Source organism: Alnus glutinosa, chromosome 8 (genome assembly GCF_958979055.1).
Source record: "Alnus glutinosa chromosome 8, dhAlnGlut1.1, whole genome shotgun sequence".
In the NCBI taxonomy this organism is placed as follows: Eukaryota; Viridiplantae; Streptophyta; class Magnoliopsida; order Fagales; family Betulaceae; genus Alnus; species Alnus glutinosa.
Window position 1 is genome coordinate 23,762,483 of NC_084893.1, and position 20,330 is coordinate 23,782,812.

Below are 20,330 nucleotides of genomic sequence, written 5' to 3' on the forward strand. Positions count from 1 at the left end.
TCCATTTGAGAAGATTCTTACACCTTTTTATTTATGTAAATTCCCTTATAAATAAAATGTTTTTAAGATTTATAAAAATATATTTAAAAATGATCCTTTAAATAATATTTTAAATTGTATGATAATCGAACAATCAAAGTTGCATTCGAACGTTCATTGTCACGAATTTTTTAAGTGTCATTCGAACGATCGACATGGAACATTCGAGGCTATCCAACGAACGTTCGATTCTATCCAGACAACGTTCTTTTTTAAGGGGGGGACCATTTTTTTAACCTTATCTGCGTAAGGAGGCTCTATAAAGAGGCCTAGGATAAACCCTAGACCCCCCCATGTGCTTTCCCAGACCTCTTGGAGAGAGAGAGAGAAGAAGAAGAAGAAGAAGAAGAAGAAGAGGCTATTCTTTGAGGTTTTTGCCTCTCTAACTTGGAAATCTAACCTCTAACCTCTTGGTTTTCATATTGTTTAAATTCGTAAATAAGCATGCTTGATTGTTTGTTTAAAAAAACCCATGTGATTTATTAAAGGGTTGTTATATAAAAAATGAATCTTGTATGAGAATATGTGGATTAAATTGTAAATTTTATATTCAAGAATAAACAGTAGCTTAAAGACTATATCTGTAACAACCCACTGAAAAGCGCTAGCCACATCTGCGCTATCACCTCAAAAGGACTAGTCAATTTGGAGCTTATCCTATAATCTATTATAAAACCCAGTTTCACCTAGTAACTAGGCAATGTGGGACTTAGCACCCATGAGTATCTTTATAAATTACTCACTCTATGTGAGCTATTCATCTCTTCCCAATATGAGACCGGAGTGTTACAATTACATGATGTTTTAGCAATGTGTTAGGTTGTAATAAATAAAAAGTTATCACCTTTGAACGTTTTAAACGATGTGTGAGAATGGACTCGGTTGATATGTGCATGTATGATATATTATGTGTTCTAGGACTTCTGTGATTTGTATAAGATGAGTTGTTGCATGAAATTAGGGATTTAGGTTGATTTCTTAGGTATATAATTGTTGTTACAGGAGGTCGAATGTTCAACCCTTGAGAAATGAACATTCAACAATGCCCATAAATAGTTAATTAGGGTTTTAATGATGGCTTAGGGTTTCGATCGCATGATTAGGGTTTTACGTGTTAAGATTGAGACTTATAGTGTGATTGTGTCTAATATTAGAGTTCGATTTGCAGTGATATGGAGACTAAGATGTCCAAGATTGAGAGTGAGTAACCAAGGTAAATAAATGCTTACAAGACTGTTCTTTTTCATTATGCAATATGTTAATGAACTGAGCATGCTAGTTTTTCCTATTTCAATAAATTATATCATGAGCCTCTTATACTGATCAAATGTTTATAACTGCTTCAAAGTGGGTTTTTGCTTATTATACAATTTATAATAGTTGAACATACGATATGGATTGTCATGTACGGATGGTGGACATATATACGGGCTTGACACTATGGCCAAATAGATTTACTTTTATGTCTGGCCTTGGATCCAATGGTTTTATAGGTGATCGGTGCACTATGTACGGATGAGGCTCACAACTACGACTTCGTTAATGGTGTGGATCACCCAAAGTTTAAACTGATCAGGTCACTAAAGAAGATGGTATGCGGTAATATCTGGGGCATCAATATTGTACTATATGTCTCATGGGACAACGCTTACCCTACCAAGAAAAGGTTAAGGATTTGGATAAACCATATGGAGTATACCTATGTTTGCTAAAATAATCTACTTATTATATATTTTTCCTGCATTAAAATACAAGAGACTTGTTACTAGGATTATGCCCACCTTGGTTTAAAACCAAACTAGTTTTCTTATTGGCATAATAATGGCGGCGACACTAATCCATTTTGTAAAACCCATAACATTGTTGGTTACTCAGGATTGAGGATGTGATTTGTTACTAAAGGCTAATTGCATAAACGAGTTCCATAACAATTTATTTACTAAGTTGTAGACTTACGCAGTTACTTTTTCACTTGTGAAACACACAATGTTTTGCAGTTTTAGCACGTTGCCAAGTTATAGAGTGAACATTTTGCTGTGATGAAGATGACAAACAAATGGCTCGCGTTGTCAGGTTTGCTTAATATAGATAGAATTTATTAATTGTTCATAGTATATTCTAATTGGAAGCTCTGGGTCTATTTCGATGAAAAATGATATTGTTTAAAGTTATTTAGTTGTCTCATATTATTTCTTTCTGTTTTTCACTATATATATATATTCTCTTTGATAGATTAGTGTTATGTAGCAACTTCAGCTAATTACTAGTTAATTAGTATGAAGGTGCTACGAGTAACACTCCAAGTTAGATGTTTTAATTATTTAATTTTGGAGGCGTTACACTATAAGAATTAAATAATTCTACATAAAACATAACACAAACTGCAATTTCACATTTCGGAATTCGGAGTGACCAATTCTATGTAAACATGAGAGCCCACAATAGCAATCAATAATCAGTGATGATGACTTTGATGAAATTTGACCATTTCACTATAAATGACCACATAGAAATCTTGCAATTTGCTGTATATGCATAATTAACTCTCTTTTCTTTTCTTTTTTGTGTGATTGTAATACAACTAATTATACATGTTCATATTATAACAATACCGTATGATAACATCATATACAAAGTACTATAAAAGAACACAACTTTATATTATGATTGATTAGAGCTTCATGATGATAAGGGTCTTGTTTGTTGGTAATAAAAAATTATTGATGTGATATAAAATAGAAAGAAGTTTTAAATTTTTTATAAGAAAAAATGAAAAAAGTTAGTAAAAAGTAATTGATATAATATAAAAAGTGAAAAGAAAAAATTGTTAAAAAATGATTGGTGTAATGTAAAAAGTGAAATGTTTGGTAGTTGACTTTTTTTAAAGGGAGGGGAGGGGGTTTCCATATAGGGACATTTTGTAAAATGGAAAGACAAGATAGAAAAATTGTAATTCCCCCCCCCCCCCCCCCCCCCCCTTAAATCTCCCTATGCATAATTTGCCCAGAGAGAAAAAAGAAGAGAGAAGTACACATAACCTCCTCAAACTACCATCACATTGTCAATGTCCCCCCTAAACTATTAAAAAATGTCAATGTCCACCTAATAACAAAAATACACTTCATAAAATTATTAAAATAAAATAAAAACTAAAAAAATATTTAAAAAATATAAAATAACAAAAATTTATACAAAAAGAATAATAATAATAATAAACTGATTTTTATTTTTTTAAAAAAATGGTTTTATAATTTTCTTTTTTTTCGTTAAAAAATATTTTTTTTTTAATTTAATAAAAAAACTGGTTTTTCTTTTTCGCTTTTTGTTTTTTAAAAAAATGTTTATATAATTTTCAATTATTTTTTCCTTTTTTTTAGAAAAAAGAAATCGTTATATATATATATATATGGTTTTTATTAATTTATTTAATTTGTTTAAAAAAAAAAAAACTAGTTTTTTTTAGTTTTAGTTTTTTTTTTCTCGAATTTATAAGAACATTTTTGTCTTATTCAAAAAAATTTAGGGTTATTTTTGTCTTTTTGTTGGTCTTAGGGAGGATATTGACATTTTTTAATAGTTTGAGAGAAGACATTGACACAATTGATAGTTTAGGGGGTTACATTGACAATTGAGTAGTAGTTTACGGGAATATATATACTTTTCCTAAAAAAGAATGTATTTATAACTAGTACATATTTTCTCAAAATATTTCTATAAAAAAGTGTAAGTTCTCTAAAAACTAAAAAGTATTCTATATTTTGATTTTTGAAAAATATTTCGTCTTGTTTATTGAAATGTGTTTCTTGATAACTACTTTTTGGAAATTGTTTTTTTTTTCTTTAAAAAAAAAAAAAAAAAAGTTGATAAGTGTGTTTTTGAGTTTTAGAGAAAATGACTTTTTAAAAAGCTTTCGAAACATGCTCTGGATTTCTGTTAATTTCACCCATACGTGATGGTTTATTCACATAAAATTTAACCTGCTCAAATGCATTTCAAAACCATGTTAATCACATGGCCAGGAGAGGTGTTCTCAAGCACCTTTTAACCTTTTCACAAGGACATTTTCTCAACAATTGACTACAAATTACCATAAGGTCAATCAACCAAGAGTTGAAGCTAAAACAGACGCATTAGACCTTGTACAATTACTCGTAGAACATGACTGCTATAAGACAAAATTTCATTATATAACTCGTACAACTGCTTAAGCAAATAAACCTCAACTTTGGCGTGATGACTAGGCCAAGCCATGAAACTCTTTGGTCAAAGGAGTGACTATAATTTAGCATTTCACATAAGTGAGGCGGTTGGATATCTACTATCTCTGCTTCAAGAGCACCATCTTCTGTATCAGAGTCAGAGGTCATGGTTGTTGATCTCTTGTAGTAGTAGTAACAGGCCTCAGACTACAGCTAAACATATTTGTGCTTATTTTGCTCAAACCTACTTACTTCTCCCACGAGAAGGCTGCTTTGCAGGAGCTAGCTTCCGGAATGCCGCATGTAAAATCATACCTACAAAGGGATTTCAATAATAAGAATAGTTCTTTAGGGGGGGAGAAGAGGATTCTAACAGAGATACACAAGTATATCAAAGTTACCTGCATAACTAATGCTAAGTGCACAGAACAGAGCCATTTGAACATTTGAATACATCAGAATAACAGCAGTCACTGCAAAGATGATATCCAATTAGTGTTATGAGGCATAAACAAAGATTATTTTGACTCCTGCAAGTAGCTTGTAATAGAAGAGGCCACTAAAAGTCCCTGGTTGTCAATTGTAAGTAAACAAGATTATATAAAGAGAAATGCTACACACATTCTCATTCTCACACTCAAAAATTCAATGGTGATTTTTAGTGCCATGTCAGGGAGTGAATTTGAGAGGGTGAGTGGAATTGTGTGTAGCATTTCTCAAAGGGCAGAATCGTATCCCACCATCCCAAGAGTCCACTTAGATGGGACCAGAAATAGATAATTACCTTTAAATAGGTTGAAACATGGTTTTGTACATTTTTTATTTTTATTTTTACAAGGTTTATATTAACATCAATGAAAAAAAAGGGAATATAAAAATAGATATCCACTGCCACACAGGAAGAAGGAAAACCATTGAGAGTAATTGATTTTTTGTTTGTTAACACATTCTGTGAGTTTTGAACTTACAATCTTATCCTCCACCGTATTCTTAAGGGGAGGAAGTGCAATTTGGAGTAGAGCTTATTGGCAAGAGTATTTGAAAAGATTATGCTACAAAAAACTTCTGAATTTAGGAAGGCAAGTATGAATTTGCAGGGTACCGTTGTAAAGGATTTGGGGTATCAGGAATAAAACCACGCATCAAATTGGAAAATATGAAAATATGTGCACATAGTACTTGGCTTCTTAGCCCCACCCACCCACCCACCTCTCAAGAAAAAAAGAAGAAAACCTTTAGCCTTGAATTGCATTGAATACTTAGCCAAGACCGGCCCCACTTGTGAAGAGTTAATATGACTCTCCAAGTTACAGACCCCAAAGTTGTACATCAGAAAACTTATCTCACAAAATTTGAAGTTCATCAAAAAAATAGGGTGTCAGAGAGGGAGCTTTACATGCACCAAGCAAACTCTTTCCTCCACATTAGGAAAATCATAAAAATATATGTCCTAATTAATCATTAAACAGTCAAAGATCATCACCATATCGATTTCTTGAAAGAAAAAAAATATAGATTAATACCGTCCAGAGACAAAAGGGTTGATAACATACCGCATTGGGCAATGCGAACCAAACACTGTCGAATTACTGAGTATTGATCTAATCCCCATCTATCACTACAAAACTTGAAAACATCCCATAGTGCCAAACATGATATCAATCCAACAAGAGCAAGAGGCATCTGATACCTATAACCATGAACAGCAAACATAGAATTACAAAATAAGACAACCTGTCAAGGGGGAAAGGGGAAGAAAGAACAAGAAGAAGTAAAAAAGAATGTAAACGACTGCCCACTTCAAAGGACCAGCTATTAATACAGGTCATCATGTTACATGTATAAGCTCCCTCTCACATAAAGGTAAATAAATGGAAAGGCGAGTAACTAGAGCTTCATCATTCCTCTTTCTCTTACTGTTAAGTGGGTGAACAAATAATTCTGAATATATTATTTCAAGAAAATGAAAACTCATTGCAAGCGAGTCAAATAACTGTATCAAGCTCAGGTGAATTGAAATTCTGGTTAGTAACACCCACATATATCAGAAAAATCTAAACTGATTTGAATTCCTTTCTCCTCTATATTTTACAACGCCCAAGCAATGAGAAGAACATGTATATAAATAGCCAACTCACTCAATACCTTAACCACAGACATACATAACAACCAACATTCTGTTCAAACTATATGTACTCAAATCCTAAAAGATCTCTAGATATCAACATGGCTACCTGAATCTTTCAAGCTCCATTTAATCGATGTCAAAAAAAACCCAAATTTTCCTATCCTCTCCTCTTTTTTCCCTTCAACCAAACAGCCCCCAATTCCCAAAACCCACGCAAGAATCCAAAACTAGACAAAAACATAAATTTAGAGATACAGAGAAAGAGAGTGTGCGCGAGTCCGTACAGAGTACACGAGAAGATGAGGACAAAGAGGGTGGCATAGTTCCTGGCATAGCGCTTGACATTCTCGTGGACCCTCAGCCTGGCCTGAGCCGGCGTGGACGGGAACGAGTACGAGTCGCAGGACCCAATGAACCCATAAGTCCAGGACGGCGTTGGGGCGGAGAAGTCGAGGGTGGTGAGCTTGGAGAAGGGGTTGAGAGTGAAGAGGGAGAGCAGGGTGAGGACATGGGAGAAGAGAACGCTAGTGATGTTAAAGGTTGAGGTGGTGATGGTGGTGGTGGTTGTGGCGGAGGCGGCGGAAGAGTCAGAGCTTGTGGTGGCGGTGGAGGAAGCGCGGTGGTCGAGGACTTCGAGATAGCCGGAGTCGCGGAGCCATGACTCGAAGGCGGGTTCTGGGACGCTGAGGGATAAGGGGTTGGACGAGAATACCATCTCCCCAAGTTAACACCAAACCAATTCCCAAATCCCAAAAACGTGGCTTTTGTTCTTTGGAATTTGGGGCCTGGTGACCGTAAACTGTTGTTGTTTTGTTTTAAACTTTTCTCGCTTCTTTCTTTTTCTTTCTTGGGTTAAGGACCCTTTTTGGCAACCCTTCCCCATATTGAGGTGAGTTTTTATTTTTATTTTTATTTTTAATTTTAATTTTTCTTCTAGCGATAGTAAAAAGTGATTGATATAATATAGAGTAAAAAAGTTTATATAAAATAAAAATATTGTATTGCAGTGAATTTTTTATTTAAATAATAAAAAAAAATTATTGATATAGTATAAAAAATAAGATATTTTAAAAGTAATATTTTTGGGATAAGTGAAAATAGGAGAAAGAGAGGAGAGACCGGGAGATGAGTTGTCAAACGAGGCCTTTGCATCTACCTAGTTTAACAATTTACTTTCTTTTTTTTTCACATTTTGTATCGTAGATGTAGATGGAGCATTCCTAGTAGCCTAACCAAAATAGTTTTTTAGCTATTTTGGTGAGCCAATTTCCTAAAAAACCACTCCCAGCAGCCTCACCATTTTAACCAAAAAATTTGATGACTGAAATTACTAACCAAATTAGATAAGACATTTTCACTTAACAACCCACTCACCAAATTTTGTTTTACATTTCTCTCTCACATGATTAGCACACTTTTTTTTTTCCTTTTTTCTCTCATTTTCTTCTCCCATCTCTCATCTCTCACACGATAAATGTCCTTATTTCATGGATATGAATGATTTTTTGTAAAAAGATTATATAGAGAAAAAATAAATAAATATGAAAAAATTATTATTTAAATGGAATAGTGAATATTGACTAGTTAAAATAATGAGGCTGCAGGGGAAATTTTAATAAAGTGGCTCACCAGAATAGAAAAAAGTGATTTTTAATTATTTTGGTGAGTAAAATTTGGTGAAGCTACTAAGAATGCTCATAGATAATACATTTATTTAATCTAGGTGAAAAAAAATAAAATTATGAAAACCTAAAAAAAACAAAAATGTATTTAACTCTATTTTTTTTATTTTGAAAATTACCTATTGAACTTGGGTCTTAACTATCTAATAATTAATTTTAAAAATAAAAGAAAAATACAATATAAAATATTTTTCATTTCATACAAAGCTCGACAAGGTGCCCTTAACGTTCACTTCTTCGACTCCTATCATATCCAGAAAACGCAACGAAATGTCGACCCCTTGCAGTCATTTCTTCAAACATCTTTCCTACACACTCTCATGTCGTCGTTTTATCCACCCATCTCCCTCTCCCTCTCCCCTCACTCTCTTCCTCACAAGCCACAGGGTGAAGGACCCATCATCATGTATCCCCCGTTCAGTCACTGCAAAGCTTTCAACTTCTTCTTGTACTCCAACAAAAACTGAGTCTTTCACTTCTCCTTACCTCTCCGTCCACATTCGCTGTCCAAAAGAATTGGCCGTGAGATTCTTTTCTCTCCAACTTATAATTTCTTATTGAAATTCTGACCCACATACTATTTGCTGTTACATTTATAGCTTAGATGAAGAGCTCATTTATCAGAATATATACATGTGCGTGTGCGTGTGTATGTGTGGGTAATTATTCTTTATTAGCTATTACTTAGGTGATTGATACAAAGCAAATTATAGGAAGTATGGTCTAAGATGAATTGCTTTGATGAATGTTTCAAACAACTTGGGTAAACAATGCGTTCCTGAGAATTCTATATTTGTAAGCAACTCAATTGGCAGAGAGGCCCAAAACTGTTTATAGGCTTGGTGTTTCATCGGTTTACTTATTCTTGAGCTATGCCAATGTGTTAAGAAAATAAACACCAAGAAATTCTTCAAGTGAAGCTTTGATATAAGATGTTGGGGTATCACCTTAATCCAAAAGCTTAACTATGAGTATGAGCCAATTACCTTAGATCAACAACTTAAGTTTGGCACCTAAAACTCTAAGAATTAATCTTTGTCTCACGTGTGAACCTCTGCCATAAAGACCATCTTCTGCCTTGAGCACAGGTGTCATGCTTGCAACCATAGGAGCTCACACTATCATGTAAGCCACATTCACTTAGTCATACTTTATGATAGGTAAGAAGATCAAGAACGCTATGAGAGTCCACCATGTGGCGGCCGCATCCAACACTATTGATGTAATATTCCATCACACGTGAAACCTCAACATAATGTTTCATTAGTGTTTTGTTAGAGTTTTTATGAAGTGCAATGGTTATCCAGTAAGTGTGGCTTGAGAAGTGGTAGATGGAGTAAAATTTCCTAAAGAATTAGCTACAATTTATGATGGTAAAAGATAAGAATCACCAAACGAATATTCAGCAAGAAAGAGAAGATATTTTTCTCTGACTTGTAAATCACACTATTTTATAAATCTTTTCACTGAAGCATTCAATTAGATAACTTTCTGTGTATCTTCATTATCCCTAGAATCAACGCAGGACTGTTTTCTTGAATAACCAAATAATGCAGCAAATCAAGAAAACAGTGAAAAAAGAAATCAAAATATAAATCCCATTACATTTTGGCCTTGAAAAGATGACTTCATAGTAGTAATCAGAATTTAGAGTTTTTTTATGTGTCACAAACATATCTACTTTATTATCATCACAAGCCCTTGTTAACAACTTTTATATAGTAAGATACTATATGGGAATTTGGATATAAAGAAGATTTAAATCAGAAGCTCATTTTATGAGGATGTGTCGCAAAATCATTTTATCCACTAGGGAAACAAGAATGATAGAGGAAGAAGAAGCAGAAATTAAGAAAGAAAGAGAGAAGAAGGCCGAAGGAGAGAGAGAATAGAGAAAACATAGTGGCGCACACTCAATTAATCAATATTTTTCATTCATCATCAACTGTCTATTACAATAGAACATTATGCTTAAATAGGCTCATAGACTAAACTCTAATCCTGATGTGACTAACTTATTATTAAATAACAAATAACTTAAGTTAATGTGACTGACTTTTGGTTAATCCCATTATTGAATTGCAAATAACTTAAAACTTTGGGTCAAGCCCATAATTTAATTCAAATAAAACTAAAGACCTAATTATTCTTGTCTCGTCCTGCATCAAAACTTCCTTTATTGATTAATGTCCTAGAAGGAGCATTATCCTGGATGGGAGATGTCACGATCCAGAGAAGCTCAAGTCATATATGCTCTATATTAAAGGACTAGTCACAATTGGAGCTTTTTGGAATCACTTATTTAACCTAGTTCCACCAAATACATAATCAATATGGGTCTTAGCATATTCCCATGTGATGCCTTGACAATCTATCCATCAAATATGGGACTTAACTCAAAACCTTTACAATTCAAGGTATTACAACCTCCGCCACTCAATTCCTAGCATCTTTATTAGGGTCCACGTTGTGTTGCGATGTCCTAGTGCCACATGGCGTTAGTGGGTTGGCTCTGGTATCATTTGTCACGAGTTAATGAACCATTAATCACATATTTACATAGTCCATTTTCACTTGTACACAACCAATGTGGGATTCAGCATATGTCCATGCAATGCCATTACATTCCTCCTCTCAATATGGGGCTATACACAACCATTCCAATCCAAAGTATCACAGGAAGAACAGTGAAAGAGGACTCCAAGAACTGGTCATATGTTGGAATTAGGGCATGTCTCATCAGTTAAGGCTTTTTTAGGTTGAGTGATATAGCAAATGTTTAACTGTGTGTTGCTTCTATGTTCCCTAGGATATGCTTTCAGAAGCTCTTTTATGCTTTGGTGCAAGTTCTACCGCCATGGATGAAGAAGACGCCTCCGAGAATTCTGACAAGGTGGGTTCTCTTTGAATTTTTTACATATATTTAGGAATTTATTTGTTATTTTTTGTCTTATCTGTTGGTGTATCTCAATCATAGATGTTAATACTGCTAAAAAAAAATAAATTGTATAAATCTGTTTTAGTCTCTATTTTGTATTTACTGTCTAGCTTCTTGTGTGAGACAATTGAGTTATCAAACAATAATGAGGAATAAGCAATCAATGGAAGATCATAAATAAATCATGTTTTCGGATCCTCTGTCTATCATGTAAAAACTGGTCTCTAAGTCCACTTATTTTGATTAATATAAGCTCATGATGAGGCAAGACGCTCTTTGACATTGTCAAAAACAATAAAGCTTTGGGACATGGGATTTCGGCATAGTCTTTGTAGCAAGCAAATAGAATGCAGACAGCAGAGCTTGTGAGCTACCATTTTATGCAGTACTGAATGTGGTGGGAAAATTAAATGCAAAGTTGAGTGATAAACATAAGGTGTGATACATTATGGAGACTGTTAATTTTTTTTTCTTTTTCTGGGCAAGGAGACAGATGAATGTACCATTGAGAACATGTCTCCTGTGGATTATTGGACGTGATTAAAAATTCCAGATTATACTGATCAAGTGATACGTATTGCATGTATGATAAAATAGCTGCAAAATAAATCTAGATTGAAGTTTTCACGTGTTTTTCTTCTGTATATGGGGGGAGCAAATTTACTGATGGTCTGCTACTTATTTCATCTGAATGGTGAAGGATTATAAGTGTCATTTTCTTGTCTCAGTTATTTGGAATTGATGGGACATGTCTTACCTGTTGTTAATTACGAGTTATAGCCTGAGCTATTGAAATTAGAAAATGAATTTGGTTCAGTCCATTGTAGGAGCTGAGCTTAAATGAAGAAGCAAGAATGAAGGTGCTGTAATATACCGCCATATAGAAATAGGAGTAGATTAATTACAGATTGGTTATGTTGTGTATTGGCTTGACTATAAATGTGTATAGTGAGGAACAGCTTTTTCAGGTTTATTCCTGGAAATGCCTTACCTCCCTCTGTTTAAGATTTTGTTGTTTATTTGTTTTTTGTTTTTTTTCTATTTTCTGTATGTCTCCCCACCCCCTACCCTACCTCCCTCTGTTTTTCTGCAGTGTCTCCCTCTGTTTAGATTGATTACTGATCAAATGCTTTTACTATATATTCTGCCATAAGTTGTGCTTGACACATCAGTAACCGAGTCATGACAAGCTAAAGTGCACAGAGTACAGTAGCTAACCATTTCAATGACTTGTTGACAGTGTGGTAACACCAGAGAAATTTTACAGGTATAACAAAAAAAAAACATTGTTTTAAAAAGTTCACTGACAAATAACATTTTATGCAGATTACTATTGATTCTATATTTCCTGATGGAAAAGATGTAAAGGTGTGCATTTCACATGCTGCTAAGTCTATAGGCTTGAAAGAGATTCCTCATTATGATGTTAAAATGGGTGAGCAATACGACTGGATAAAGAAAAGTCAGGTTGATTTACATTTCATGCAACCTTTATTGCACTTTAGGGCTCATTATTATTTTTATTTCTTTTAAGAAATTCTTCTACTTCGGCTGATTCTGTTTCTTGTTTGTCTTTTACTTTATCTTTTGTGTCCTTTATTTTGTAACGTAATATTTTTTCGATGATTTTTATGATTAAATGAAATGGATTTCTTTCTTTTCTTCTTTGCTTTTCTGTAGTCGGTTAAAAGTGCACTATTACTGGTCAAATGGATCCTCAAAGAGTTTTCCTGTGGGGACCAGAAGCCACTACTTTTTCATTTTATTTGTTTCAAAATCTGTGATGAATTTAACAACAAAATCAATGTACTCATTGGTTATTTGTGGCCTACTAAACAACTAAAACGAAGAATAAACATCAGGCTGGTAGGTACCAGATAAATTCTAAGGGCACGTTTGGTACATAGGAATAGACCCAAAATTAGAATAGTTATTCTATTATTTGGTTGTGCCACCATTACTGAGAATGGCTATTCCTGGGAATAACTTATTCCCCTAAAATGAGGAATAGTTATTCCCCTAAAGAAGATAGAAAATAGGTCTTCCCCCAAGAATGGATTAGCTCTAAAAAATTTCTTCCCAAAAAACTATTCTAACAAAAAAGAAGGTTTTTGTAAGTAAGGATAATTTAGGAAATTTGGTCATTCCTATGTTATCATCAAACAAATGAATAGGAATGGCCATTCTATTCCAGTATACCAAACATACCCTAAGCTATTTTTTTGGAACCACTACAAGTTTTTTTATATCTAGCCCGCCCGCCCCCACCCCACCCCACCCCCCCCCCCCCCCCCCCCCCCCCCCCCAAAAAAAAAGAAAAATTAATAATAATAATAAAAAATAAATAAACAAAAGGTTTAGGGAATTTCACTTGTTGAAGAAGTGAGGAAAAGGGGGAGACGAGATCCCACATAAGGAGGAGAAAACATAGAAAACCAAGCAACAAACCTCAAGATGGCAGAATAAGAAGGCACAATTGCTATCCTAAATTCAATTCAAGACATAAAACAATCCTGTCATAGGTCAGAAATGATAGTTTTTTGGCTGAAGTTTGCTGAAGATATTGCTCTCTGTTGTCAGCCTTTGCGTTAGCCGATCTAGGAAACGGCACTAGGCTGCACAATAGTTTCTTTGATTAAGTGGTGGTACAACACGATCTAGAGAATGCAGTTGTACTTGCAGTAATCTTTGGTGAGGAAAAGTTTTTGATAGAACCCTCTTTAGCTGCTCTTAAAACCCAATAAATAAGTAAACCTGAGCTCATCCTAACTTCATTACCCCAACTTATAAGCATGGAAAGTCAAGCCCAGTGAAGCTATTGCTGTTGCAGCGTAAATCTTTGATGCCTAGTTGTCTTTGCTTCTGGAAAAAGTAGTAGCGTAAATTTTGTTACTTCAACCCATCAAAGTCAGAAAGATGTCACAAGAAGGAATTGCTTGTATTTCTTTGGTAGCTGAACCCTCCCCCCCCCCCCCCCCCCCCCCCCCCCCCCCCTCCCAAAAAAAAAAACAACAAAAGAACATTTCCTCTTTCCACCACTAATGATTGACCACTTTCATGAGTGAGTACTTATGGTAGCATCCAATCAGTATTACATTTGCAAATAGCCCTTGGGCAGATGGGCACTGATATTTTCTCATCCTTTGTTCTTGAAGTACTATGTGATGCAGGCGCATAGACCAAGACAAATTGAATCAATGCCATCAAGAAAGAGGATATTGGTCCGTCCAATGTGTTTCTATTGGGGGCGATGTTATGAGTTCCCACCAAGCGCTTTCTTTACCACTAGCCTATAACCATTAAGAAGCACACAACAGATTGGATGTCCTAGGATTATAATTTAGGCATTTATACTTATCAAAAAAAAATAATTTAGGCATTTAAAAGATTATATTTTGAAGTGATTTTCGAAATTAGGTATTTGGTTATCAGAAGATACTTCGTTATCTCTTAGGTATATTTCATGTCCTTGTCATCTTAATACATTAGAAAAATAAATGAATAAATTTTATGAAGTAATAATCTTAGACTACAAAACAATTTAAATTGTTCTATTAGGGAAGCGTTTAGAGTAGTTCTTTGTACTCCTTGTGAAATACATCTATCTTCATCACGCTTATGGCCTTCACCCCTTCCTGCATCATCATGGCTTCCATTTGAAACTTAACTTTTAGCTTAAACTTTGCCTTATATTATTGACCCATGCTCAGACACAATCACTTTTTTGAATTTCCAATGAATGAGAAATCAGTTGAGCTTGTAGAAAATATTCTTGGATCTATTCCCTTTTTAATTTCTACATGAAGAATTAAGTTCATTGTGCTCAATAAGTTCATTGTGCTCAATAAGCCCAAATGTCAAGCTATGATGATTTACTCTTATTCTTGATTATATTGTATCAATATTTGATTCAAATATGTTTTTCACTTTTCACAGGAATCATTTCATCCAGTTGAAGTTACTGAAGGAGTTTGGGTTGTGCCAGAGTGGATAACTCCCCCCGTACGATAATCTTAAATCAAATATTTTAAAGGGTTTCATGCAATGGTTGTTAAATCTGATGTGGCTTATTGTTTTGGGGCCTTTGTATGACTTTTAAGTTGTGAACGCTCAATCTGCTACGAGCATATTCTACTTCTGAATATTCAGGAAAAGCTCATCAAAACATGTGAACACATTATCACGTTCGCTTCACTCTACAGGATGTTCAAGCAACAAACATAATTCTGAATCCTGGATTAGCATTTGGGACTGGGGAGCACCCTACTACTAAGATGTGTCTATTGCTGCTGCACAGCTTAATAAAAGGAGGAGAACTTGTCTTGGATTATGGTACAGGCTCTGGGGTTCTTGCAATCGCAGCACTTAAGGTATTATTTTTTTGGCATTGTTTTCATGAACCTTAGCATATGGCAGTTTTCCCTTTGCTGTTTATCTGGTAAATTTCTAGCGTGCAATTAACTTCTTGATCATTCATGAGTCCATGACAGGTATCATCAATATAAATTTTATTACAACTTGACCGATCCAACTTTGTCACTATGTCTGGGTTGCAGTTTGGTGCTGCCTTATCAGTTGGAATTGATGTAGATCCCCAAGCCATTACATCTGCATGCCAGAATGCTGCCCTAAACAACATAAGACCTGAGAAAATGCAATTACACCTGGTTCCTGGTAAAGCCTGTGCCCCCTCCATGAACGAAAGGACATGTGGAGTTGTGGAAGAACAGAAGTCAAATGGAATGGGGGTCGTCTGTGGAACAGAGAAGTATGATGTGGTCATTGCAAATATACTTTTAAATCCTCTATTAGACTTGGCAGATAATATTGTCTCGTATGCCAAGCATGGAGCAGTCATTGGTCTCTCTGGTATTCTATCTGAACAGGTATCTTCCCGGCATAGATGAATCATTACACATGACATCATATCATATATATATATATAAAAAAACAGAGTTCTAACTTAGAGTTGACATAGAATTATGACACATGGCGTGAACCCATAATTTTTAAATACTGAATTAGTCTTTTAAGTACAAAAACCGGTAAATTTTAAAGGTTGAACCAGTTTTGTCATTTAAATTCATTTTTCGCATACATTAAGTTTAAATACTGAATCATGATTTTAATAAATTTATTGTACTTTAATGAAAAGGTCATGGGTGTGAATCTTCGTGAGATCAAAATAAGGATTTTTTCGCATTATTGCATTAAGTGTCATTATAGCTGCATTAAATGGTGAGACTTTTTTTTAAAAAAAAAAATTAAAAATTAAAAAACATACATTAGCTACCTATATTCGACCATATAGATATTGCATGCATTAATTTTCAAAAAAACTATACATTTTTTTTTTTTTTGACATGTCCACACAAAAGGGGGGAGGGGGATTCAAACTAGTGACCTTCGTTTCATGAGACGTGGTCTCCAGCCGATTGAGCTACCCCTTGGGGACTTAGACATATTACTACTATATTAGTAATGCATCAACGTATAACAAAGCAGTTAAGAAATAAATCGTACAAGTAAGCTAAAAAGTCATATTATTATCTTAGATTGGTTATTTCAACCTCTTTCTCTTTAAGGTTTGAAAGATCTTGAATTGTGAAATCAAGAGCATCCAACAGTGACATTCAAGAGAAGAACAGAGTGTTGAAGTACATAATTTTGGTTTTTTTTTTAAGGACTTTGCTTTCTTTTCTTTTCTTTTTTTTGGTTTTGTGGAAGTTGAATTTGGCGTTGTTTCAATATGGGGTTTCTATTTAATAAAAAACTTTGTTGTTTTTTTGTATCTTTGTGTTCTATGCATTTTTATAATTGCTATTTTCTTTTCTTTATACTTTCCGTTTTCAACCATGTATACCTATAGGAATAAATTTTCATTAAAAAAAAACGGTTTATTTTTTTCTGTATTTTTTTCTGATCTTCAAAATTATTTGTGTTTTTTTGGTATTTAAATATAATAGGTATCACACTAAGAGATTCCTACTAATTTTGTATTAATGTTTTAATATTTAGATTAAACCATGTATTCTTCTTGCTATTTTTTTTTTTTTAATACTTTTCATTTTAAACCATGTATACATATGGGAATAAAGATTTAAACATGTTTTAATGTGTAGGGATTAAACTAAGATAAAGACTTATGATTCCAAATTTTTTTATTTTTTTTTTGGTTTATGTGATTTACTCCGTTTTTAGCTATTTTTTGAAAGGGTTTTTATGCTTTTGAAAGCAAAACAATGCAAAAATTTGTTTGATTGTTGTGCATAAAAGAAATATAAATACTTTCGAAACACTAAAAAGATATTAAGTATTGAGCATGATGTGAAGATTTATTTGATTGCGTTAAATATTTAATGAAAAGATTTTGTTTTATTTTGTATTTATAAAAAAAAGTTTTTTTTTAGTTTGTTCTGTATTTTTTAAAATGTTCAGAATTACATGGGTTTTATTTGTATTTAAATATAATAGGTATCACACTAACAATATCATAGATTCCTGCTAATTTTTTATTAATGCTTTGATAATTAGATTAAACCATATTTTCTTCTTGCTATTTTTTTCTTTTTCTTTATACTTCTTTTTCTTTATAAAATACTCATATGGGAACAAAGATTTTAACTTGTTTTAATTTAGAGAAAAATCATATTTAGTCCTTAGGTTTTTATCTTATTTGAATTTAGCCATTGAGTTTCTAATTTTAAGAATATGGTTCTTACGTTTTGTATAAATTTTAAATAGGTTCCTCTATCACTTTTTTTCTCAAGATTAATAGTTTGTCATATTTCATGTATGTCTCAATTGACAAACCAACATCTATTTTAGTACCTAATATCAATGACACATCATTAAGTACCAAGTCATCCATAGGAAAAAAAAAAAAAAAAAAAAAAAAAAAAAAAAAAAGACCTAACTCTAGAAACAAAAACCATCTTCTTTCGTCATCTTAATATTCTAGATTTGTAACGTTAGATGGAAAATCGTTAAATTTGATGCTAACATGAATCCTAGAATATCAAATGAAACACATGTGACAAATGAAAAGTCGTTAACTTTAACATTAAATAATTTTTTTTTTTTTTTATAAGTAATTTTGACATTAAATTAATAGATGAATCAATTTGAAACTTGGGCAAAACTTAAGGACCTTATTTTTTAAATTGAAAACCTAATGACTAAATCTAAATTAGATGAAAACTAAGGGACTAAATATGATTTTTCCTTTAATTTATATAGATTAAACTAAAATTAAGGGTCTTATTTTTTTAATTCATTTGAATATTTTATGGAATATTTTGTTTTCATTTGTATAATTTACTCGAGTTTCGGCTATTTTTTGAAAGTGCTTTTTTGGTTTTGAAAGCAAAACAAGACAAAAATTATTTGATTGTTGTGCATAAAATGAACATAAATACTTTCGAAAAACTAATGAGATATTAAGCATTGAACCTAATATAAGGTTTATTTGATTGCGTTAAATGTTTAGTGAAAGATGTTTTATTTTGTATTCTTAAATAAATATTTTGTTTAGTTTGCTATGTATGTTTTTAGAATGTTCAGAATCATATGGGTTTTATTTGTATCGAAATGTAATATGTATCACACCAATAATATTAGAGACTCTTGCTAATTTTTTATTAATGCTTTGATAATCATAATATACAAGTTTTCTTCTTGCTACTTTTTTCTTTATACTTCTTTTCATTTTAACCTACTCACATGGGAACATAGATTTTAACATGTTTTAATTTATATGGATTAAAATAAAATTAAGAGTCTTATTTTTTAATTCATTTGATTGTTTAATGGTGTTTTTTTTTTTTTCGTTCGTATGATTCACTCGGATTTTTTTTTTTTTTTTTGAAGTGTTTTCTCTGCTTTTGAAAGCAAAATAAGACAAAAATTTATTTGATTAAGCATTGAACGTGATGTGAGATGATTTATTTGATTGCATTATATGTTGAGTGAAAGATTTTGTTTTATTTTGTATTCATAAAAAAAAAATAAAAAAATAAACATTGTTTATTTTTTCCGTATTATTTTTTTAATGTTCAGAATTTTATTAGTTTTAATTGAAATTTAATAAGTATCACACAAACATTATCACAAATTTATGCTATTTTCTATTAATGCTTTAATAATCCGAATTTAGATTTTCTTTTTGCTATATTTTTTTTTATTTCTTTTCGTTATATACTACTCCTATGGGAACAAATTTTTTGAAAAGTTTTACTTTTTATGGAAAATAAAATTAACATTTAATGTCTTTTTATTGAAAGATGTGTGATAGTTTTATTTATAAACATTTTATAACCTATAATGAAAAATACAAGTTGCTTTTGACAATGCTAGATGAATTAAATTCCTTACTAGATATGGGTAATAAGATGATGTGGAGCTTATTCATTGGAGATGATCAAAACAATTAATAAAAAGAAATACTATAGATACCAATGAATAAGCTTCACATCGTCTTAACATCCATCTCTTAGTAAAAAATTTAGTACCTCTAACATTTCTAATTTAGCAATGGATAGTAACTTTGAGATATCCCAAACTGGAAAAGAATGAACTATTACCTAGGTACAGATGGGGAGTATTATTATTTTTTTCTTGTCTTTTCTGTTTATTATGTTCATATGGTGCCGTTTTTTTTTTTTTTTTTTTTTTTCATTTTTATATAGGTAAAGTAATCCTTTAAGAGAAGCAAAGCTTTCCATGCTTCACTTTTTATGCTACATACCACCTAATTTTTTCCTGGGCAAATCGGTAGCAGCAAACCAAGGTGTTCTTGCCATTGGCATGTATGCAATGAAAGAACCTACAATTATTAATGCATCCCATCAGTGGGAGATAGAAATCTTACTTTATTGGATATCAGGATCTGATACAGATTCCTGGACAAGATTTTGTTTTGATTATGCCTTTTATGCAGCTTCCATATATTATAGAGCGATATTCACCATTCTTAGAAGGCATATCTGTGTCGGAGATGGATGACTGGGCCTGTGTGAGTGGCAGAAAGAAAAGAAATATTGCTGACAGCTGAGGAAACTTTCAGCTTGCAAAAGCATGCCTTGCGTTGATTAAGAAGTTGAGCAGTTAGCATCGACCGTTGATCGTTGTCATTGCTGTTCGATGCCAAGCCGATGGTGTTTGGCAGATTTCTACAGCCTGGAAGTTGCTACTTTCCATTTCTTCTTGTAACATGAACGTCTAAATACATGATGCAATTTAATTAACATTAAATGAAGTATAATCTGTCATGCATGAATGGCTCGAAGGAATGCAACGCTCCAGGATTTGTATCATTGCGAGTGCATGGGATGCTTCAAAATGGA

At 32.8% G+C, this 20,330-nt stretch overlaps 2 protein-coding genes across 2 annotated transcripts; one reads left to right on the top strand and one right to left on the bottom strand.

The window, feature by feature from the left end:
* Positions 1-4,005: 4,005 nt before the first annotated feature.
* On the bottom strand, positions 4,006-7,197 carry LOC133874593 (PRA1 family protein H). The gene is made up of 4 exons (XM_062312450.1): positions 6,651-7,197; positions 5,792-5,928; positions 4,640-4,711; positions 4,006-4,553 (listed from the first exon to the last, which is right to left on the bottom strand). The coding sequence occupies exons 1-4, from the start codon at positions 7,079-7,081 to the stop codon at positions 4,483-4,485; spliced, it is 711 nt and encodes a 236-aa protein (XP_062168434.1). The 5' UTR covers positions 7,082-7,197; the 3' UTR covers positions 4,006-4,482.
* A 1,065-nt stretch (positions 7,198-8,262) lies between these two features.
* Positions 8,263-20,259, top strand: LOC133874604 (uncharacterized). The gene is made up of 7 exons (XM_062312465.1): positions 8,263-8,570; positions 10,858-10,941; positions 12,313-12,453; positions 14,923-14,988; positions 15,189-15,356; positions 15,543-15,872; positions 19,925-20,259. Exons 1-7 carry the CDS (start codon positions 8,319-8,321, stop codon positions 20,036-20,038), a joined length of 1,155 nt encoding a protein of 384 aa, XP_062168449.1. The 5' UTR covers positions 8,263-8,318; the 3' UTR covers positions 20,039-20,259.
* The last annotated feature ends 71 nt before the right edge of the window (positions 20,260-20,330 follow it).

Excerpts from the sequence above, each read along its gene's own strand:
- LOC133874593 (XM_062312450.1), bottom strand. The coding sequence starts at position 7,081 with ATGGTATTCTCGTCCAACCCCTTATCCCTCAGCGTCCCAGAACCCGCC. Across the intron at positions 5,929-6,650 it reads CTCATCTTCTCGTGTACTCT|GTATCAGATGCCTCTTGCTC; the intron begins GTACGGACTCGC and ends TCATGGTTATAG. Across the intron at positions 4,554-4,639 it reads ACTTAGCATTAGTTATGCAG|GTATGATTTTACATGCGGCA; the intron begins GTAACTTTGATA and ends ATCCCTTTGTAG.
- LOC133874604 (XM_062312465.1), top strand. The coding sequence starts at position 8,319 with ATGTCGACCCCTTGCAGTCATTTCTTCAAACATCTTTCCTACACACTC. Across the intron at positions 8,571-10,857 it reads GCTGTCCAAAAGAATTGGCC|GATATGCTTTCAGAAGCTCT; the intron begins GTGAGATTCTTT and ends TATGTTCCCTAG. Across the intron at positions 10,942-12,312 it reads CCTCCGAGAATTCTGACAAG|ATTACTATTGATTCTATATT; the intron begins GTGGGTTCTCTT and ends CATTTTATGCAG.